Source organism: Ictidomys tridecemlineatus, chromosome 11 (assembly GCF_052094955.1).
Source record: "Ictidomys tridecemlineatus isolate mIctTri1 chromosome 11, mIctTri1.hap1, whole genome shotgun sequence".
Lineage (NCBI taxonomy): Eukaryota > Metazoa > Chordata > Mammalia > Rodentia > Sciuridae > Ictidomys > Ictidomys tridecemlineatus.
Window position 1 is genome coordinate 91,662,485 of NC_135487.1, and position 24,952 is coordinate 91,687,436.

General features: G+C 33.3%; 1 protein-coding gene across 1 annotated transcript in view; it reads right to left on the reverse strand.

Annotated features, from left to right (window-relative positions):
- Positions 1-2,113: 2,113 nt before the first annotated feature.
- LOC101957297 (mitochondrial adenyl nucleotide antiporter SLC25A24) overlaps positions 2,114-24,952 on the reverse strand; it is a 52,250-nt gene continuing 29,411 nt past the window's right edge. The window contains exons 5-10 of the mRNA XM_005339114.3: positions 18,588-18,746; positions 13,893-14,045; positions 7,510-7,617; positions 5,320-5,487; positions 3,518-3,668; positions 2,114-2,342 (exon numbers count right to left, since the gene is read on the reverse strand). Coding sequence (XP_005339171.1) covers positions 2,167-2,342; positions 3,518-3,668; positions 5,320-5,487; positions 7,510-7,617; positions 13,893-14,045; positions 18,588-18,746 — 915 coding nt within the window. The 3' untranslated portion in view covers positions 2,114-2,166. The remainder of the gene's footprint in view (positions 2,343-3,517; positions 3,669-5,319; positions 5,488-7,509; positions 7,618-13,892; positions 14,046-18,587; positions 18,747-24,952) is intronic.

The window sequence follows — 24,952 nt, forward strand, 5'->3', positions numbered from 1 at the left end:
AGGGATTGAACCAGAGATGTGTTACCACTGAGCTACATCCCCAGCCCTTTTTATGTTTTTGCTTTGAGACAGGGTCTTGCTAAGTTGCTGAGGTTGGCCTCAAAATTGTGTTCCTCCTGCCTTAGCCTCCTAAATCACTGACATTAGAGGTGCGCACCACAATGCTTGGTTATTTTACACAGGCTTCACATGAGATCATTTTTATTGATCTATATTTAAGTTCATTAACTCTTCACTAACTGTTAGTGACTGATTAGTCATCACTAATTGTTACTAACAAATTTAAGAGTTTTTGTTTCCAGGTATTTTTTCAATTCTAGTATTTCTACTTGGTTCTTTTATAGTTTCATTTCTCTGCCAGAATTCCCCATCTTTTGACTCATCCTATTTTTTCCTTATCCTATTTACAGTAGCTATTTAATGTCCTTCTCTGTTAATTCCAACACTTAGATTACCTGTGAATCTATTAATATATGATGTTTTTCTCTTAATTATGGATGGTGTTTTCCTACTTCTATAATTTTTAAAAATTTTGGACATTACTGATAACACATTGTAGAGGTTCTGGATTTTGTTATATTCACTAATTGTCATTTTTTTGGTTTTGGTGTTTTTTTTATGATGTATTAAAACCTCTGGCAGATCATTTTAATTGTATGGTAGCTAAGTTTTAGGTTATGTTAGGACATTTTTATTTTAGCCTGTAATCCTGAATTTACTTCTAAAACATGGCCCTTTGAGGGTTTTCAGTGGAAAGTGCAAGGAATTTCCCACACCCCAGTAACTTGGCAGGATTTGAACTTCAAATTATTTGCCCAGAACCAGGAAGCTGCTGAAGTCCCTTTGCCACCTTTTGTTTTTCTCCCTAGAGTATTATCCTCTATACAGGTTAGGAATTCATCAAGTATTTAAGAGTAATTTGTGTGTATATTTTGGATTTTCTCACTCTATGGCTCTCTACTTTCTGGATTTGCCTAATTTCCAGCTTGTGTTTTAGTCCCGATGCCAACACCTGTCTCTTCAGCCCTGTCTCTTTGGTGCAATCTGCCCCATGCACATTGAGTGGTACTGGAAAGAGCACTTGGGGCAACAATATGCTCCAGAGAAGAGATGATAGTATTTTGGTTAATAGTAAGTATTAAGCTCTACTATAAATTAGTGACTTTGTATTCTGATCTATATCTCAGTCTTTAGAGTTATTTTTGTTAACCTAGCAACAAGAAACTGATAATTTTGAGGAAATTAAGTCAAATGTTTTGTATCACTAAGGCAAAAGATCAAAACCTGGACTTTAGTTAGTTTAGTATAACAATTCTTCATTCAATGACCATTAGTGGTCAACCAGCCAACTACCACCTTCTCACTCTTCAAAACAATTCCAATAGAGATTGTGATTTTTTTTAATAAAAGTTAGAAGCAGCTATTTAGAATATCAAAGGGTTAATTCAACCAACTCTTAAATTTAAGTAGGAGTTGCTTCAGTAAACATGAAAGAGTGGATTTAATTTTTAAAATTTTTTAAAAAATTTTTTCAACCAGAAGATAAAATTTGTCCAATGCTGTCTTTTTCTCAATGTCAACTTCCTTATATTAGCCAAAAATTTCAAGAAATGAGACAAAATATTTATATTTACAAATTAAAGTGCTCAGGGTAGTAAATAATATGTTATCATTGTTCTATCTACAATATGATAGAAGGAATTATGAAACCAACTTTCCATTTTCCTTAAAGAACAGAAGCAGGGACTCCAATGATTAACAGAAACATCAATTTTAAATGCACTGATCTTTTTTAAAGCTCAGCTTTAAAAAAATTTTTTTAAATGCAAAAAAGGTTCACATAAACTCTTACAACTGACCAAATGTTTTATGTTACTCTATGCCATATTAAAATCAATCAAAAATAAATCTCAAGTTAGGATTCAAGGGAGACTGGCAGGAAATGTAAAAATAATTTGGGAAATATTAAGGATTTAAAATTATTAAAGAAAGTTACCAAAATTATTATTTAATTTATACATTTTATAATAGATAAAATAAAGAGAATATTTTTAACAGTTATTTGATACTTCTTTCCTTTTAGTAAAAGGTATGATCTCCTTATAACCCAGGCATTATCTTATGATTCAGTGATTATGACAATGATAACAATTTGATATTTCACTTCTAGGTTAATCCCAAAATTGGTTTCGTTTTTTCATAAGCGATACAGCCGATGCCTACTGCAGGAAGCAACTTTATGATGTTAGGGGTGATACCCCTGTAAAATCCTCTTTTTCCTTCTTTCTTATATATTTCTTGGATGAGCTGAATCATAGGTGTTTTTTCTTGTTCCACCAGAGCTATAAGTTTAAAAAGATCAGTATAATTCAGTATTTAAAATTTATGTATTAAGATAGTTCAATGATAAATTAGAATTTACAGAAGTTGAAATTATTTCAGAGTATGCTTCTCTCCCTTCATATAGAATAGTCCTGTGCTGTTCAATATGATATCTACAAGACACATGTAGCTACTGAGATTTAATTAAAATTAAATAAAACTAAAAACTGAGCTCCTCAGTCACATTAGTAACATTTCAAGTGCATGAGAGTCAACCACATATGATTAGTGACCACTGTAGTAAATAGTACAGTTATAAAATATTTCCATAACTGCAGAAAGTTCTATTGAAAAAGCTGAAAGTTTTCACAAAGCATCTCCAAGGAGCATTTGGAATTACATATGATACAGCTAGTTCGATATAAGAATGGATGTGTGGTGGAATGGAGAGGGAAATGCAATATAAATTAAATGCAGTATAAATTAAATATGCAATATAAATTAAATCCCAAGGCCTAACTAAAAAAAAAAAAGAGGAAGAAAGAGAATGTAAAAGAATCTCACATGCCATGTAAACTCCTTAAATGGTTCACTCAAGAAGATTATGGGATAATGTGAAGTTGTTTATTTTATTTTATTTTATTCTTTAAAAGTCACAAAGGTATTTTCTTAAAATCTAAATTTTTAAATTTCACTCTGAGAGGAACAAAGTAGATATCATCCTTCTGATTAATGACCCCTCCTTAAGTAGACTGAATCAATGTAAGTGAGTTCAGTTCCATAAATATATTAAGTTCCTGATGTGGGACATGATGGTGATAGCAGAACCAAGAAGAAAAAAACTTTGTTTCTATGGGGTAAACTTTGATTAAGTTTGAAGGGACAAAACCTTTTCTATTGTTCTACGTGGTATTTTTGAATCTAAATAAAAACAAAAACTCCTCAATGAGATCATCAGTTACTGAAGAAAATGTGGAGAGTTCCAAAGAGAGCTTTGAAGAAGAAATAAAACCTACAATTCACAAAAGGCTCTAGTCAATTAAATTATTATTTCAAATTTCATGCTTTAAATTAGAAAGTTAACTTTTGCTTTATTTATAAGATTTTATAAGTTCTTCTGTTTTTGAAATCATTAGTTTACACTTATTTAAAACATACTACTTAGTTATTACTTCATTAAAAAGACAAAACTCACCGTCAGCCTGCATGCGTGTTCTAATGAGATACAGAGGGAAGCTGACTAACTGACCACAAGTGTGAGACAATGTACTACAGGCCAGCAAAATTATTACCCCAGGGTTTACAGAGTCTTCTGCATAGTGCTTCAGCCAATGATTCTTCAAAAACTGGCAGAGAGAGAATAATAAATATCCTTTTAACTACTATGCAACTCTAAGATGAATAAACTTTAGTACAGAGAGGCTACTGCACTGACATATCAAGGACAGGATGCACAAATGTTTTCAAATAAGTAACCTGAATTTTGAGTTCTCATATGTTTGTGTTTCTCTGTGTGTTTTATTTATTTATTTTATTTTTTTGTTTTTGTTTTTTAGGGGGGGCATTTTGTTTTGTTTTCCTTTGCTTATTTATTTTGGTTTTAAAGATAGAGACCAGAACAAAGTTCTGAAGATTCTCAGAGATTAACAAAATATTATAGAGAGGAAGACTGCACAATCTACTACAGGTTAATGAAACCACACTTTCTTAGTTTTTAAGAGACTCTCTTTCCAAATTTTCTTTTCCTTGAATAAAAGTGGCTGGAAAAAATATTTATAAATAATAGACTTAAAACATCACTGAGTGCTTTTAGAATTGTTCATTTATAAAGGGTAGCAGCTACTTTATTATTATGTACTGACAATTATCCAAATGTAGAATTTGATGTTTTGAAAAATAAATTCCATAATATCTTTCCATGGTACACACTTATTACAATCATGTAACAATAAAAAAAAAGTGGTGCACTGGTATGAAAGCTACAGATATTAAACTGTAGACATAAAAGAATGGAGAAAGCCCATTTCTTCTGTTTATACAGAGGCAACACATTTATTTTAATAAGATCACAGAAACCAGGAAACTCAAAGGAAAGGAAAATATGTGCCATAATATTCATACTCTAAACATCTACAAAAATATAATTTATTTGTTATAGTGATAAATGAGATGAGCTATTTTTCACATGATGGAGGTACTACTTGCCAAAAATACTACAGACCTATGCCTAGAAAGCTCTCCTTTCCATATTGAGAATGAAATCTGAGTTATTCTAATCATACACTCCCACCTAGTTCTTACAAACAAATGGTGAATGTTGTTAAAAGGATTTTCCTGAGACAGATGTAGGAAATGACCAGCTAAAAGGGAGTACCCTAGAGTCCTGCCTCATCAGGACAGCACTGTCAGGATTTTTAGCCTATCTCCATGCTGGCTCTCATTTCCAACCCAGGTATTTCTCCCCTCAGGTCTAATCTTCCTAGATGGCAATGATATGTTCGTTCATGTTCTCAATCTTACCTGCACACAGATTCTTCTGGGCAGTCAAAAAACCTGGATCCCAGACCTCTTCCTGGGATGATTAAGTCAGAAAGTCTCAGGAAATAGCTCAACAATCTTATTTTTTAAAAGATCTACATATAGATGATTTCAATTTTGCATCCAGGGTTGAAAACCACTATATTATTGGAATATCTATCTATAATCCTTACCAAGAAGTAATTCACCAAAAACAAACTAAAATTATTAGTTATTATTATTTTGTTTTATATGTAAATATAAAATATATATGCAAATATAAGATAACTTATACATGTAAATATAAAATAACTTATATTTTATATTTACATATAAAACAAAAATAAAAACATTCAGTTCACTCCTCAGTCAAAAGCTGCTTAATGAAAAGTGATTTATAATCATGTTTTTAGAATAAAAAAACTGTTGTGCATATTCTCAAATTTAACCCATAACGTCACATTTTGAGAATGAACTCACCTCATAAACAGCAAGATCTATGCCTGCATAAGGTACAATGCCCAGCAAGTTAGGAACATAGCCTTTAAATAAAGCTCGGATACCCTCTTGTTTCAGAAGCTTCTTGCCACAGTCGACAATCCCTGAATACTCTCCAGTGTTAGCCACAGCCAGTCTAGTCTTTATTACCTATATATGAAAGAACATAAGAAAAATATATTTATTAGATTCACTCTGCTAATCTAGCAAACTAGTGAGGCTTATCGTACCATGATGTTTACAAACTTTTATAGAAACCAAAAAAGAAAACAACCATAAACAATAACTATAATTTTTCAACAGCTAGGTCTTAATTAGCAACAGCAAATACATTAAAAATATTCAAACAAGAAAATTAAGCAGTGTGCCTTTAATGTGCTATAAGGCAACATGTTCTGAAACAAATTCATTTGAAATAAAAAAAATATGTGGCCATGTTAAAGTGAAAAACCAATAGGAAAAAATTCTATATATGCTTAAAATGTACACTGAGGGAAATAGTAAGACCTATAATATATAACTTAAAATAACTCTGGGCTCTTAAAGTGGTGACATCACAGAAACTACAAAGACAACAGCAGGCTCCAGCTGACTCTGTAAATATTCCCAAGCCAGATACAATTCTAATAGTCTCATTCCTTGTCTAAATTTCCATTAACTTAATTAAAAGCCACTCTATACATGCTTGGAGAAATTGCTCTCCCAAACAGGGAAGACAAAAGAATAAATTTTGTCTTGTTTGGGCAAACTACATAACTTGGTGGGGCTGCCTCTGTGCCATCAATAGGAAGTCTTTTGCTTCATGAATCTTTCTGCAGAACCCATTCTTAAAATTTTCTGTCTTCTCCAAGGACGTGTGCTTTCCTCTTACACAAGTAAATCTTCACTGTCATGCTTTTACTTTCTCTTCTTATTCCCTAAATTAATATCTCAAAAGTTTTTTTTCTCAGCATTAAAAAAGAAAGAAAGCAACAAAACAAAACCCTTGCATTTTCCTTAGGCAATCTCATGGCTTCAATTAACACCTCTCTGCAGATGGTATGCCAAGATTTGAAATCTCAAGTCTCAGTATCACATTTGCAACTGCCTGCTGAAAATAATAACTTGGTTGTCCCACCAACTGCTACAATTAAATAAATGTAGATCTGATCTCATCTGGTTCCCTTCCTCATCCTCTACCTCTATTAGGACTCTAACCTAGACACAACTCTTCTAACACTCAGGCACTCAGCGCACAGACTTTTTCACTTTCTTCCTTCCATTTTTTCCTATTTTCCATTTTTCAAGTTGTCCATTCTCACAAGAGCTCTAAGAGGAGTCAATTTTCCCTATAATTTGAGCTCTTATTATCATTTCCCTGACTGAGGGAATGATCTCTCTAATCTCTTCTCAAAAAAAAAAAAAGTGAGACAAAGAAAAAGAAAAAAAAATGGATACAATAACTAAGATCACATTGCAGGCTCCAAAGTCTTTAATGGCTTCTAATTTTTTGAGGAATTAAAGTTAAATTCAAGAGGCTTTCCTATTGGGTCCCAACCCTTCACTTAAAAGTCCAGTCCAAAACTAAACACACTGACATTTTTAACCTCCATTCCTTTGCTCAAGCTGTTAAATGTCTGCCTAAAATGCCTTTCCTCATAATCCTTGCATGCCAAATTCTAAGCCATGCTCACAGATTTTATTCCCCCCTTTCATGAAATCCCTCGCTAAAAATAATTTCTCCCCTTTGAGTTTCCATAACATGGTATATGGATCTCTCTCCTAGAATTTACTGTTCCTATTTTGAATCATCATTAATGATGTATTTATTTTCCCTTCTACTATAAATTACATGATCAAAATCCCTGACTCTTTTCTGGGTCCTGTATAACAGCTAGCTAAGTAAAACAGCTAAACTTAGTGGGTACGCTATCCAAATTTCCCTGATTACTAAACAAATGATTCTATCCATCCATCAATCAAACAATAAATTACTGTTTATATTCTTGTCTATCTCCAATACTATCTTTGTTTTAAAAAAACACTGAGTTCAAGTGACATGAGATTTAAAACCTGTAGCTATAAAACAATTTATTACATTATTATATAAAATACTTATCTGGAATTCATTCATAAGAAGTTATAATTTGCATTTAAACATGGTTTTAGTTAAAATTTTATAATAATACATACCTCCATGGGGTAAATACAGGTCTGAGCAGTTGCTCCAGCCAATGAACCAGCTATAAATCTTTCAAAAATTCCTGTTTTAGAACCATCAAAACTAAGCCATTTCTTAAACTGTGCAAACGAAAGTGTTAAAATGTATAGTATTAATGAAATGTAATAATACCTTTCTAAATTTATAACATTAATAGTATAAATTTATGTTAAAACATATATCAGATAACTGACATTAGCACAACCCAGTAGAATACCTGATTCCAATTACTTGTATTACAAAGTTAAGTAAGAGTCCTCTATTCAGTCTCCTTTTTCCTTTTTCTTTGTGGAATAAACGAATAGGAGTGTTAAATTACTTAAGCACATTGATGAATGTGTTATTTCATATGTGGCATGCAAATTACACAAAGGGGACAAGGATTGTATTATTTTCTCCCCCTGGTACTGGTGATTGAACCCAGGGGCAATCTATGACTGACTTACACCTACAGACTTTGTTTTTTAAAGACAGGATCTCACTAAATTGCCCAGACTGACTTTGAACTTGTGATCCTTCTGCCTCAGCCTCCTGAGTAGCTGGGATTAACAGGCAGACACCACCATGCCTGACAGGATTGTACCTTTTATCACTTTTTAGCATCATGCTTTACACATAGAAAACACTTAACATTGTTTGGTTCCTGGATAATCAAGAACAGTAACATGAGGGGCTCTTTTTGTTATAAGGCATAGTTTATTCCAGTTAGCTCAAGTAATGGGTAAGCTATTATAAAAACATGTAGAAAAAAAGAAAAACAGAAATCTAAACCTAAAAGTGAAGTTTTAACAAGAACTAACGTAAATCATAACACATGAATGGAATATGTAATTTAAATGAAAAATGAACCATGAACAAAGCCCACCCCCTTTCATGTTCTTACAAACATGTCTTCAGTATATCACTCAAACCTATTAAAATTCTCATGTGTCCTGAGAATCCCCCTATCTTCAGAGAACCAAGCAATCATTAGAGGTTAGGGCATGAAAGGAAAAGGGAATGACTAGACTTTCCTGACAAAGAAAGAGGGCTTTCAGTGGGTAGAATAAAAAATAAAAATAATTTGGCCAGTGTCAACCCCCAGCACTTCCACCCTCTCTTTCTGCCTCCTGCCCCCTGGTCCCTTTCCTCTACTGATCTCCCTTTGATTCTCATGAGATCTGCCCCCACCTTTCTTTTCCTATTCTTCTCCAGCTTCCACATATGAAAGAAAATATAGGACTATTGACTGTGTAAGTTTAACTTATTTTGCTTAACTTGGTGGTCTCTAGTTTCATCCATTTTCCTGCAATTAACATAATTTCATTTTTCATTATGGCTAAATAAATCTCTTGTGTATGTATACCATGTTTTATTTATCCATTCATCTGCTGATGGACACCTAAGCTTAGTTCCATAGTTTGATTATTGTGAACTGTGCTGCTATAAACATGGGTATTCGTGTATCTCTGTAGTATGATGACTTTAATTCTCAGGATAAATACTGAGGAGTAGTGTAACAGGGTCATATGGTGGTTCCATGCCTAGTCTTTTAAGGATCCCCCGTATTGACTTCCTAGTGGTTGTATTAATTTATAATCCCACGAAGAGTGTAAAAGGGTTCATTTTTATCCACATCCTCCCCAGTGTTTATTATTTTTTGTATTCCTAAAATATTTTCCCATATTTTTATTTGTTCTTTTTAGATATACATGACAGAAGAGTATATTTTGACATATTATACATACATGGAGTATAGCTTATTCTAATTAGTATCCCATTCTTGTGGTTGTACATGATATGGAGTTACAGTGATCGTGCATTCATATATGAACATAGGAATTACTTGTATTCTTGATGATTGCCATTCTGACTGGTGTGAGATGAAATCTCAGTGTAGTTTTGGTTGGCAATTCCCTAATTGCTAATGATGTTGACCATTTTTTAAATATATCTGTTGACAATTTGTGCATTTCTTCTTTGGATAATGGTCTAACTCATTTTCCCATTAATTAATTGGGTTATCAGATTTTTTAGTGTAGAGGTTTTTTTTAATTCTTTATATATTCAAGACATTAATCTTCTGTACAAGAGTAGTTAGTGAAGATTTTCTTCCATTCTGTAGGTTCTCTTTTCCTATTCCTAATTATTTCCTTTGTTGTGTAGAAGTTTTTAATTTGATGCCATCCTATTGATTAACTCTTCTGCACCTACTCTAAAAGAACTAATTTAATGAGAACATCACTTTCTTACTCAAGGATTTATCTTTTAAGGAAACCTGGTCATATGTGAAAGCAGTCAATATTCCTCTGAATGACAACATGACTCAAGTATTTTGTTATAGTAACAGAAAGCTGTATTTTCTAATACAGAAAATAGGTACTGAGAAATGAGACCATTGAGAATTTTAATAGGTAGATGTAGAAAATCAACTCAAATTAAAGACTTAAGACGTAAAACTAAAATTATTAGAGGAATATCTTCTTTTTTAAGTGATATATCTTTATTAAAGTTGAATTAAAATTAAATATTTCATATAAAACATTGGAGAGAGCTTCTTGATATTGATCACAGTAATGATTTTTCAGATATGACCTCAAATTACAGGCAACAAAAACAAAAATAAACAAGTAGAATGTTATTAAACTATAAAATATATGCACAGCAAAAGAAATAATCAACAAAGTGGATTTAAAAAGCAAAATACAGAGTAGGAAAAAATAAACAAAAACCATATATTTGATAAAGAATTAATATCCAAAATATGTAAGGAACCACTATAACGCAATAGCAAAAGATACAAATAATCTGATTTTAAAATGGACAAATGTCTTGAATAGACATTTCTTCAAAGAAAACATAAAAATGGCCAACAGTTGTATGAAAAGGTGCACACCATTCATCATCAGGGAAATACAAATTCAAACTACAAGGACTTATCTCCTCACAACTGTTAGAATGACTATTATCATAAAGTCCAAAGATGACAATATGGAGATTCCCATAAAAACTAAAAATATAACTACCTTTTATTTTACTGGTTTTTTAGATATTCATGACAAAAGGGTATATTTTGACATATTTTATATATATATATATATAGTGCAACCTATTATAATTTTGATCTAATTCTTGTGGTTGTGAATAATGTAGAGTCACAGTGGTCATATATTCATATATGAGCATAGGAAAGTTATGTCTGATTCATTCTACTCTCTTTCCTGTTCCCATTCTCCCTCCCTTCTCTTTGTCTAATCCAATGAATTTCTATACTTCCCCTTTCTACCTTTCCTTGTTATGGGTTAGCATCCATATATCAGAGAGAACATTCAGCCTTTGATTTTTGGGAGACTGGCTTATTTCACTTAGCATGACATTCTCCAGTTCCATCCATTTACTGGCAAATTCTTCTTTATAGCTGAGTAGTATTCCATTGTGTATATATACCATACTTTCTTTATCCATTCATCTGTTGAAGGGCATGTAGGTTGGTTCCATAGCTTGGCTATTGTGAATTAAACTGCTGTAAACACCGATGTGGCTACATCACTGTAGTATGCTAATTTTAAGTCCTTTGGGTATAAGTCAAGGAGTGGAATGGGTCAAATGGTGGTTCAACCCCAAGTATAACTATCTTTTGATCCAGTAATCATACTTCTGCATATATATATATATCCAAAGGAAATAAAATCAATATCTCAAAAAAGATATCTGAAGTTCTGTGTTTATTTCAGCATTATTCACAATAGCCCAAATATGAAAGAAACCTAAATGTCCACTGATGAATAGATAAAGAAAAAATGGTGTATGTACAACACAATTATAAGATACATAGAAAATTTAAAAGACTGAATTGTCTTTTAAAAGAAGTAATCCTGCCGTTTTTAACAATATGAATGAACTTGGAAAACATTATGCTAAATCAAATAAACCAGATGCCAAAAGACAAACATTATTTTGTATGTGCAATATGAAGGTAAAATAATTGTTGGCAAGAGGAAAAATGGGGGGATGTTGATCAAGGGACACAAAGTTTCACTTATACAAGATGAATGAATTTTAGAGATCTCTTATATAACAGTGAATATAATTAACAATATTGTATTGTACACTTGAAATTTGCTAAGAGGATAGATATGTATATTAAAGTAATAAATATACTCATATATTAAAACATAAATTATTTTTATTCCATAAATAAACTATTTTAATTTTCAATTACACATCAATAAACCAGAGGGAGAAGACGAAAAACAATATAAGAAATAATAGCATCACTTGATGTCAAAGAATCAACAAGTATTTTTTTAAGTTAAATAAAAGTTTACAGGAGAAATTTGTGTGATTCATTGTGACATTTCTAAAATGATTTATGTACAGAAAAGAATTAATTCAGCATGCCAGAGAGTGGTGTCCCTTGAAAGTCCTGTTTGCAAAGTTCTCCCTTGGCTTCTATTTGGGAACTTGGATTTGGGGAGGGTTCCCATCATTCTCTGTCAAGAATGGCTCACTGTGCATAAACTCTTTACACAGACAATATAATTTATGCTGAATGCCTGCTTGTTTTGGTACATGCTAGGCAGAGAGTCCATCCCTAATAAACCTTGGGCACAAAGACTCTAACGAGTTTCTCTGGTAAAGATCATTTTACATGTGTTGTCACAATTCATTGCTGAAGTAATCAAGCAAGAGCTCTGGAAAAGGACCCTTGAAAGCCTACTTCTGGTTTCCTCTGAACTTCATCCCATCCACCTTTGCTCTTCATCAATATTGCTTTGTATCTTTTCATTGTAATAAATCAGCTATCAGGAGGTCTATGTGCTAGAGTCCTGGAAGAGCTCTTAACCCCGTGAAGTGATGTACCCTGGAAAGGCTAGCAGTAACCAAGATGAGGCCAAAGATAAGAAGTGGGAAACCTGCTGCTTTCTCTAGTCAAGTCTTGTTCTAAACAGGGAAAGTGTGTCCATGGTTGCTTATTGCCAGTGTAGCAGACTAGAAAGAACTGTGAAGCCAAAGTCCTAATTAATAATGAATAGTGCATCATTGGAGCACTCTCTGTGTTGTCCTGTGTCACCATGAGTAGTGAGGATGGCATACTGATGACTTAAGGTCTAGGCCATTTTTTCCCACCTATATGTGATATCACAAATAAAACCTATATGTTCCTGGTAACAATAAGGAATACACAGACTTCCCTGCTTCTTTTGTACTTTTATAACATGCTGTTTTTGTACACTAAATTGGATGAACCCTCTTTAAATTTCAACATCTAATTTTTAAAAACATTTTTTAGTTATTGATGGACCTGTGTTTTGTTTATTTATATGTGGTTCTGATGATCAAACCCTCACACATTCTAAGCAAGCACTCTACCACTGAACCACAACCCAGCTCCTAACAACTAATTTTGATAGAAGTAAAGTCTAAAAGAGCAGATCAACTATTTCTATCTTGTTTACTCATGTAGCCACCCAGCTCCCAACAACTAATTTTGATAGAAGTAAAGTCTAAAAGAGCAGATCAACTATTTCTATCTTGTTTACTCATGTAGCCCCAGACTACAGCATAAGACCTTGCTCACGGTAGCCACAGAATAAATATCGGAATCCAGGAAATTGACAAAATTCAAAACCTATTGTAAGCAAGATTTTATACATCTGCATGCTTCCTGATATCACGTTATATTCAGGACTACTAACTTCAACTGGATCCTTTGTACCCAGCAATCTTATTTCCAATTTAGGGTACAAAATTTCCTCTATAAGCACTTTGATTGTCATATGCTAAAAATAAAATTTTTTAAAAGAATTACTACAAGGTATACAATTAAGATGAAAAGTTTGAGCCACATTCAAAGCATTCTTGGGCACTTATGTGACACAAATAACATATAATATTCAAAAGTAAATACAGTTCATTTCAAAGTAAATTACCCAAGCCTCTGAAGTAAAATCCTAAATTAGATTAACAAATTTTTTAATTCAATGTATATTTCTTATCTGTTATTCACTTGATTAAATTGAGATTAATCCTTTACTTAGTAATAAATGAACTGAAACATTCAATTCCACAAAACATTCAAATTATTTAAAGGAAAAAACAATTATGAAATGTTTTTAATGTCACATTATGACAGTGAAATTAGAAGAATTACTAACAAACATCAGTTTTGATGATACAATGTTATCCATGCAGCCTTTCTTTGTAGATAATAGCAATATGCAATCAAACAGTCATCAAATGAAAATAAAATTAATGTTTACATTGATAACTATTGCTTATGTACATTCCCATTTTCTCTTTCATAAAAGTCTAAATTTTTATATTACATTAAAATCTAATCTTCATTTAAAATTCCTTAGCCAATAACATTTACCTGTTCATAGGCCCCAATCTTGAGTGCCGTCTCTGGTGCAATTTTGATAATATTTGTACCATTTCCTCGCCAAAGAGAAAAAATTCCTCCTTCGTTTACCATCTGCTCAAACACACTCATCAACCTCATTCTTCTTGTCTTTAAACTATGAACCTGGAAATAAATAGAAAATCTATTTATTCCTTCAGTTTATTTTTCTGACAATATAGCATTGGTATTACTAATGACATAATTATACATATATATATATATATGAATTCATAATTTTTCAACCCCCAATTTAATTTTCCTTCAGTGACATATAAAATTGATATATTAATATTTTCTTGTATCTAAACATATATTTTAATCATAGCAGTCCCCCTATATCTATAGTTTGAATTCCATGGTTTCCATGGTCCAAATATATTAAATGGAAAATAATAAAAATAAATCATTTATATGTTTTAAATTATATACCATTCTATGCAGCATGATAAAATCAGGCTGTCCAGCTCCACTCTGTCCTCCAGGGTCATGAATCACCACTTTTTCCAGTGTATCCACGCTATATATATAACCCACCCATTAATCACTTAGTAGCCATCTCAGTTATCACATTTACTGTTCTGGTATTATCACAATGCTTATGTTCAAGTTACCCTTATTTCACTTAATAATGGTCCCAAAGTACAAGAGTAGTGATGTTTGCAACTTGGATATGCCAAAGAAACACTGTAACATGCTTCCTAGGTGAAAGTCACATAACTTTCATTATAGTATATTATTGTAATTGTTACACTTTATTATTATCAGTTGTTGTTGTTAATCTCTTACTGTACCTAATTTAAAAATTAAACTTTATCATGGGTATATATATATAGGAAAAAACATAGTACATATACGTTTTGGTACTATCTGAAGTTTTAGTCAACCACTGAAGGTATTGGAATATAATAAAAAATCAAAGAAAAGAATAACTTATGGAAGACAGAAATAAATTAATATTATAAGATTGTAATAGTACATTTAAATATGCACTGAAAAAAGAACGAATGAAAATGTACTGAGTTTTTCAATAATGTATACTTAGGGGTATCACAGTATTAGGAATTGAACTGTACCCCTCAAGATTCATATATTAAAGTCCTAATTCCTTTTCCCTCAGAATGACTTAATTTGGAGATAAGGTCTTTACAGATATAATCAAATTATAATGAGATCCTCATGGTGTACTGTAATTAATACAACTGCTATCCTTACAAAAAGGAGAAATTTTGGTACAGAGATGTAACATAGATTAGGAGAAGAGTAACCAGGAACAGACTCTTGCTCATATCCCTTAGAAAGCACCGACCCTGATAAGACCTTAATTTTGGACTTTAAGCCTCCAGAATTATGAGACAATAGATTTCTGTTGTTTAAGCCCATTTGTGGTACTTTGTTATAGAATTTCTAGCAAAGGAACACATGAGAATTACAGATCATTTTAATGTCTGCCTTTATGATTTTCTGTTTTCCTATTTTTCTAATATATTATTTTATAATAAGATGTTATTTTTAAGAAAGTGGAAGTTAAATTGTAGTAAAGCACCCTCTAAGAGAACAATAATGAGCAAGCAAGGCAAAATGGGCATTCTCATCTTCTGTTAGAACCAATCTGAAAAATAATTTAGCTGTATATGTGTGCATGCATGCACACACAGATACACACAGACTTAAATATGGTCATCATTAAACTTTCAGGAATTTTTCTGAACAAATAATCCTAAAATGAAAAAAGGTTCAGGTAATGATGTTCCGTCCATCACAAAATTATGAATAACAGTTTTAAAAGAGGAGAATTTAGGTCATCTACATGTCTAAGAAACTTTTAAATGACAAAATAAGGTATGACACTTCCACTTGAAATATTGCCTAGTCATTACAAACTGTATTTAAAGAATATGAAGTAATGTGAATATGATCATGTTATACTATTAATCGCAAAAAACTATCAATTATTTAAAAGTAATCACTATTCTGCAAAAAACATAAAAAGACAAGAGGTAATGCACTAAGGCACTATTAATAACTATTTTGAGTGATGAGAAGATAGATAACTTCTTTCTACTGTCCTATTTTCCAGATTTTTTTGTAGGCATGTATTTATTTTGTTTTGAAAATAAAGTATTTAAAATTCAAAACAAATAGCTAAAGAAAATTAAATATGTCTTTGATGAAATAATAATAGTTCTACTTTCTCATCTTTTTTTCTCTGCAAAAAAATGGCAGCCTTCATTTTATGTACTATGTAACAGACATTATGCTAAATACTTCATAAAACCTAATTTATTTTCCCCTCATTTCCATGTGTGGGGAGTGAGGGGTGAGGAGGATCCAACCCAAGGCCTCATCCATGCTAGGCCAAGTTGTCCACCACCAAGTTACCCACCCCCTAGCCAAATCCAACCACCTCCCTGCATTAAAATAACTCTGGTGAGATGATTCTCATTTTATAGCTCCAACAGGGAGTAGGCAAATAACTTGCCCACAGATAAAGTATATCAAAGTCTGAATTCAAACCCAGTAACTCTCAGACTATAAATCCTTGCAATTAAGCTGTTTTAGACATGTGTCCTTTTGTATTTCACAGTATTCCTTTTCAGATGCATGAAGCTCAAAGAGTAATACTTCCATTAGTAAGAGGGCAAGTTTAATGAACCTATTTCACTGCCCAATATATTTGTAAATGAAAGCCTAAACAATCAGAACAGTGTAAAAGGACAGACTTCTTCCATTCATCCCTCCTTCTCCCACTTCCTAATCTTCCCTTCTTTTTCCCTTTCTCTCTACTTTTGCCTCCCTATTTCTAACTCATTTTCCCCCTATCATCTTCCCTCCTTCTGTCCTATTTATTCTCCATGTTCATTTTCTTTTCTGTCTCCCATCCTCTTCTCTTTCCCTTTTCTTTTTTCATTCTTTCCACACCCCCTCTATTTGGTACATACTTTTTCACTCTCCCTAATCCAATCCATTTTCTTCTGCTCAGAAAACGGATCATCACTGATTTCTGTCTCTATGACACCCATATAGTTTCTATCTTTCACAGAACGAAAACTTAGAAGTGACAATCATTAATTTCAATATCACCATACCATCATCATCATCATCATCATGGAATAGCTATGTTGTGGACTATCTCTAACAGGTTCTGGATCAAAAACCTGGTTTCCTCAGTAACTTTGCCTCTCAAAAAATAAAAAAATGAGGTGTAAATGGAAAATATACAGTATAGTACGGTGCTGCACATATTGGGAGATGATCTTTAGCAAGTAAGCCCAGTGAAGAAACCAGGTTTTTGATCTTTATATGTGATAGAGAATTTTGGAGTCTTACTCTTTCCTAACAACTGACTGAATTTAGTCACTAACTAGGGAATCAAACACTCATAAGGATGATGGGTTGTCTTATTACCTTACTTCAAAGTGTGGTCCCAACACTTAGTCTGTTGAATTAAAAGTCGTTATTTCTACTGGATACATTAACCAAGATATCATTATACATTTATGTGAGAAGTGATAAGGACAGGGAAAATGGTATGTACTCCCTTTTAGGTGTTCCCACAGTACTATGTGTATTCTCTGGATACAAAATAACATAGGTTTCATGTTTCATTACTTACTTGCCTAATTATTGCCTTTTATTATTACTTGCCTAATTATCTATTTTCCCCTCTATTCTCTAATTCTAAATATTGTGTCTAACTTACTACTGTAACCCCTAATGCCTAATAAGTATCTAGTATACAATGGATCCTAAGTAAATACATGTGAAATGAATATATGAAGCCTTTTTTTCCTAAAAGCTATCCTTCAACAGTCTTTATTTTCTAAAAATTACATATTTATGTAAATATAGTTTGTAAGATATCAAAAAATCTTGGATTGAGCAGAAGTATAGATAAATTACTTAGCTCTTATTTATGTAACACTATAGTTTTTACACACTTCACACTGTGTCCATTACCAAAATGTTACCAATATTACCAAAAAAAAAAAAATACTCATAGACAGTAAGACACCCAGGTATGTAAATTTAATTACAAAACTTAAATTCACCAGATTATATATTATTTATTTGTATATCCTTGCAGAGAAAGTATGCACCAAATAGTAAATTTTAATTATGGATTTTAGTTATGATTCTTACTAGATTAAACCATATACTATTTCATAACTTCTGCTGATAAAACATCACTCATTGAAATAAAGGTAATTAGATACCATATAATATTTTTTTATAATTCTTAGAAATATTATCAGTACTTTCATAGGAAAGTATAATCATGCAATTATGTTGGTGTCAGAGGATAAACATAACAAATTAGACTAATAGTATCTTGTCATTTCTCTAATGGATTTAGTTTTATTTCTGAAAAATCAATCTAATAAGGTGATTGTATTATTATTTCAAATAAAAATTAATTCTTAGAAGAATCTTGCCAGCACCACATAAAAATAAAAATAAATAAAATAAAGGTTATAAAAAAGAGACTTGCTTCTATAGAACAACTTCTTATTTAAAAATAAATTTTAAAATCTACATTTTAAATAAAGCATAAAACCTTAACAGGAAATCGTATGAAATTTTCCAAGACATTTAAAATATTTGTTGTGAAAATAATAAAGAACTATTCCAGTTACTCTGACAAGGTAGGAAAAGCATGCAAGCTACCTGCATCATGACTTTCAAGCGGTCAAAAGGAGCTGTGAATGTTCGTGCCACTGCACTAGCTATTCCTGCTGCCACCAATTGTTTCCACCAATCTCCAGACTGCCTTTCTTGTTCAGAAAATTCATCTGGAATTGCTATACTCTCTCCTATATCAATTAGCTGATAAATGCAAAAAATAATTAGATAATAAAGTATGATACTTGATAAATTAAAAGGACAACTTTTTACAAAGACCAGGAATAAATTTTCACAAGAATCAAAAACTCCAAAATTTTCTTTTATGTCACCTCCTATTACTCAAGATTGACAATTTGTTTAGCACTTGTACTAGACCAAATGATTATGAATAACACATCTTACAGATTTAATGGTAAAATTATTTCCATTAAATTAGAGTTATCAACTGAAAATTCTCAAACTGTTTGGAAAATCTTTTCCCTGATAAACATAAACCCCGAGAGCAGGAATCATGTCCAAGTCACCACAGTTTCTATCACACCCTAGGGAAGGAATAAACACTTAATAAATTTTCCCTGCTTTTGTTCAAATTCTCTCAAATTGTACTGTACACTTAAACCTAAGTCAGAATTCAAGAATAGTATCTTATTCTTAAAAAAAAAATCTAAAAAATTTTTAAAAATAGTAATAATTCCAAAGGGCATGGGGGGGGAAGCATTTTATATGCTTCATTATTATTTACATTCATTTTCTCTTTAAGGTCAATAATTTTTTAAAAAAAATATCTGCACCAGGGCTGGGGATGTGGCTCAAGAGGTAGCGTGCTCGCCTGGCATGCGTGCGGCCCAGGTTCGATCCTCAGCACCACATACAAATGCAGATGTTATGTCCTCTGATGACTAAAAAATAAATATTAAAATTCTCTCTCTCTCTCTCTCTCTAAAATAAAATAAAATAAAAAATAAAAATCTGCACCATAGGGCTGGGGTTGTAGCTCAGGGACAGAGTGCTCACCTACCACATGCGAGGCCCTGGGTTCAATCCTCAACACCACATAAAAATAAATAAATAAAGTAAAGGTATTGCGTCCATCTACAACTAATTTTTTAAAAATTAAAAAAAATCTGCACTATAATGGGTTTTGCATTTCACTTCATTTTAGTAACCATACTCGATTTTGCTAAGACTGTTTTAGCAATATGTTTCAGTTAAAAGACTGCTGAACTGGACTCAGAGGATATAGATTCCATTACTTTACAACTATGGTAGACAAGTTACTTTGCTGCTTCTTAGTATTCCAACTTTTGTTTATTTATTCATGTAGTTCCCTCCTTTGCAAATACCTTTCCAACTCAGACCCTTTGTACTTGAGTTTCCCTCTGCCTACAACATTTCTTCTTGATCTTTCTGTCACTTCCTCTCCAATATGTAGCACAGTTTAAACTGATCCATATATTTCTGTTTATTGCTTGAGTACTTCATTAGCAAGTAAACCCAGTGAGGGCAGCAACCTGATCTCTTGTGTTTACAGTTGTAAAACTAGTATCTTGGTACATGAAGATAAGGGTTCTCAACAAATATTTGTAGGTCAATAAATGAATATGCCAGGCCCTGGTCTATACATAAGTGATAAGATGATTCAGAAGTTAGTTTCTGCCCCCAGGAACTTATAGTTCCATTACTAATATTATCTCTGTAATAAAAGAGGAAAAAAACCAACTATAACACAATGAAATAAATACAATAACAAGGAGAACATAGCCTTCCTTCCTTCCTTCCTTCCTTCCTTCCTTCCTTCCTTCCTTCCTTCCTTCCTTCCTTCCTTCCTTCCTTCCTTCCTTCCTTCCTTCCTTTTTGAGGAGGGGAATTAAAGTAATTTAGAAGCAGCCAAGCCTCAATGTAAACCCAAGCATTCTCACCTTAGAGGCTACCTTCCTGTCCATCATACTATATTATCTCCCTGTAGAACTAGGAATTAATTGTCCAGCATGGTGGCATACACCTGTAATCCAAGTAGCTCTGGAGGCTGAGGCAGGAGACAACCAAGAGTTCAAAGCCAGCTTCAGCAATTTAGCGAAGCCTTAAGCAACTTTAGTAAGACTTTGTCTTAAAATAAAATATAAAAAGAGAGGGGGATGTAGCTCAGTGATTAAGCACCCCTAGGTTCAATTAAATGCCAAAAAAAGGGATTAACCAAGGGAATATTTAGGCAAAGGAAATAGTGTGCTCAAAGACATTACATATTCCAATAGCCACAAGATTTTATGTGGCATGGAAACAGAGTAAGAAGCACAAGTCTTAATGTTGAGGTTCCTGGTTTGGGCAACTAGGGAGGTGATGAAAAGTGAAAAACAGAAGGTTTGAGGGAATTATAATGAGTAGTTTACACATGTTGTGCTTGTGGTGTCTCAACTGGTATCCAAGAAATACTTGCATATGCTGCTGGGCGCAGTGGCTCATGCCTGTGATCCCAGCAATTCAGGAGGCTAAAGCAGGAGGACTATAAATTCCAGGCAAGCCTCAACACCTTAGTGACACCCAGACCCTGTCTCAATAATTTGAAATTTTGTTAAAAAAATTGAGGGCTGGGATTGTGGCTTAGAGGTAGAGTGCTCGCCTAGCACGGGTGAGGCCCTGGGTTTGATCCTCAGCACCACATAAAAATAATAAGTAAAATAAAGGTAAGGTGTCCAACTACAACTAAAAAAAAAGTATTAAAAAAAGAACTGATGATGTAGTTCAGTGGTAAAGCACCGCTGGGTTCAATCCTCAGTACCAAATACCAAAAAACAAAGCAAAACAAAACAAAAACTTGTATTACACAAAAGGAAAGTACAGTCTAACAACAAGATGTGGAATTATCAATCAGCCTGTGTTTGATTATTCAACCTGAGAAATATGTGGAATCCCCTACGGGAAAAATGTATAGATTGAAAGGCAAAAAAAAAAAAATAGGGAAAAGAAAGCTGAAAATAGAACATAAAAGAAAACATACATAAAGGCAGACTGAGGAAGAAGATACTTGGGAGGAGACTGAAAAGCAATGGCTAGCAAGGTCAGAAGAAAACCAGGAGGATACAGTGCCCAGGAAGCTGGAGTAGGAGGACATTTAAAAAGCTAGACAATGGAAAGATCAGAAGACACCCATAATACTTAACAAGAGGCAGGTGGGCTTGGTTAGAATCTCTACAGCATGAAAACAAAGCCAGACTATAGTTGGTTGAGAAGCAAATGGTAAGTATAACTTAAGGGGGGGGGAGATAAGGTAGCTGGGAGACATGACAGAAGACTCTATTTTATTTTAATGGTACTAACTTAACTATGTAAAATGTTTTGTTTAAATGCAGTGGGCTTAGATAAAGGAAATAAGGGGATAATGGAGAGAATAAAGCCTCTGATGAGGAAAGAAAATGGATTCAGAGTGTAAAGATATAGTTTTAAAAATAGAAACATCCATTTTTTTCTAACAAAGAAGGAGAGAGGGAATTACAGGGGCAGGTACACAGTTTTTATATTTTGAAAAGATCACTATGCAAAAAGAGATCATAACCTGGCAAGAGTGGAAGTAGACAAATAGTTAGAAGGCTACTGTAACAGTTAAAGAAAGAGAAGACAATGACTTAAACAAGGAGAGCAGAAGCAGAAATGGCAACATGATCAGATTTGGGATAACTTTAGCAGCTATAGATTTCCTGACAGCTGTGGGTATCATTGTTAAGAAAGTCAAGGGGCTGGCGTTGTGTGGCTCAGTGGTAGGGTGCTTGCCTAGCATGGATGAAGCCCTGGGTTCAATCCTCAACACTATATATATATATATATATATATATATATATATATATATATAATAAAGATATTGTGTCCATCCACAACTAAAAAAAAAAAAAAGGAGAAGAAGAAAGTATCAGGGATAATTCCTAGGCTTTTTAGTCTGTTAAACTGTGTGATCATTGAATTGGGGAGAAATAGATAGGGATGGATTATTGGAATGAATAATTATTCTAGCCATTCATGGTGGTGTATGCCTGCAATCCCAGCAACTCAGGAGGCTACGGAGAAGGATCTCAAGTTTGGGTCCAACCTCAGCAACTTAGGGAAACCCCTCAGTAACTCTGGCTCAAACTAGAAAAAAGTGGGAGTGGGTGGGTCCTGGAGATATGGCTCAGTGGTAAAGCAACTCTAGATTCAATACTCAGTACCTAAATAAATAAATCCATCCTTTACTTGAATGCCAGGTTCCTATTTTAGGAAAACAAACTCCAAACAATATTTCTTAAGGGAGAATGATAAAAATTTGGTCATTAACTAGACAAAAATGTCTCCTTCAAAATTAGATGAATGAGGGCTGGGTTGGAGATTAGGGGCTGGGTTTGATCCCCAGCACTGAAAACAAGAATAAAAATTATAACATCTCCCTGCTCCCTCCACTATTACATGGTATTTAGGATTAGCTAGCTCTTGGCTGAGTTTTCTGCCTTCATGTTTATAACTGAATTTCTATAAATGAAAATCATCCATTTCATTCTGGCATAGACACTAAACTAATCATAGTACATTATTCTAATGTATTTAACAATGACACTCATTTCCCATTGAAGAAGGTGCACAATGAAGACAATCAATAAAAACTAGATGAACTATCATGATAAGATCAGCAGGAGCAGGCAGCAGAGGTCAAGAAGCACCAGGTTGCACAATCATGGATGAAAACAATTTTTCAGAAGATACAACTTATAAGCAACAGGAGGATTTACCTTACGATGGTGATCTCTCCCAAATGAACGCATGCAATGATTACAATTTTACTGCAAATACTGACACCCTTGATGTTATTCCAATAGGAGATGAACCTCAAGTAAAGGCTGCACATGCTGAAACATACAGAAATACAGCCATGGCCACGATGTGGGATAAAGTTACTAAAAATGTTACCAATAAAAAGTGTGATAAAGAGAATCAACACACCATGACTCTTCATGTTCCAGCTACTAAAGGTGCTACTTTAAAGTCAAACATTTCTGATATTTTATTCCATCATCTTTCCAAAGAGCAATTCTTAAGAGGTCAAAGTATTGATTGTGAAACTCTCCCAGAGACATCTAATGCTGACAGTTTTGATGAAGCAGCAATTATTAAAAATATTTCACATGATATTAAGTATTCTTGCCCAAAATCATAGTCATATTCTCATTCAGCATATAGTCATATTCTCATATTCTTTTTTTTTGGTACTTGGGATTGCACCCAGGGGCACTTAACCACTGAACCATATCCTCAGCCCCCCCTTTTCTTTCGTGGTTCTGAGGATTGAACTCAGGGGCACTCAACCACTAGCCATATCCCCAGCACTATTTTGTATTTTATTTCAAGACAGGGTTTTACTGAATCCCTTAGTGTCTAGCCTTTGTTGAGGCTGGCTTTGAACTCGTGATCCTCCTGCCTCAGTCTCCCTGGCTGCTGAGATTACAAACATGCATGACTGCATCAAGTGATAATCATATTCTTATATGGACTCCAGTCACATTGAATTAGGGGTCCATTATACTTCAGAATTACTTTATTATACTTCAAAGATTCTTTTTAAAATGTTTTTAAAATTTGATATTTGAATAATCATAAAAGCAACAACTTACAGAAAGCATCATTAACTATATCCACAATTCCTTATTTCCAAATCAGATCACATTCTAATGTCCTAAGGATTAAGACTTCATATCCTTTAACATAATCCAATTTAATCTTTAACATCACATAAAAGAAGAAAAAGAAACAAGGGAAAGTAAAGAGGAAAGGACAGGGAGGTGTAGCAACCAACAGAATGCAGTGTTCAGAAGCCAAGTAAAGCAGGTATCTTAGGGATAGCGTGAAATGGAACTAAGATAGCAAGATGAGATATGAGATTTGACTACTGGAGTCAGCAAATGTAGGTGGTTGTTAATCTTGGCCAGTTTGAGAAATCACTGAAAAGAATATCTGTGAAGTTTCAAGACAGAATGAGGCCCATCAGAAGATTCACAAAAGCATTCAAATAAAATTTATAATAATATTCTGTTTTGTATCTACCAGATTGGCAAACATTTTAGTCAAACAATACTACCTTTGGCAAGGTTATGAAAGAAGGGGAATTTTGTTCATTGCTGATAAAAATAAAAAAAGTGTGAACATTTTGAGAAATACTTCAATGTTATCTTGCTAGGAGCCACAGCAAGGTATTATGATGCATGGCACCTTTGGTTGTAAGGTGACGCCAGCTAGCCATTGAGAAGATTTACATTCATATGGAAATTGGATTCCTGCTGTTCACCTTGGCCTGCTATGGAACGGGACTCCTGGAGAGTTCCCATTGGTTGGGGAAGGATAGTAGGAGGGTTTTCCGGGGGAGGTCCTGGCCCCCGTTCGGAGACGTGACC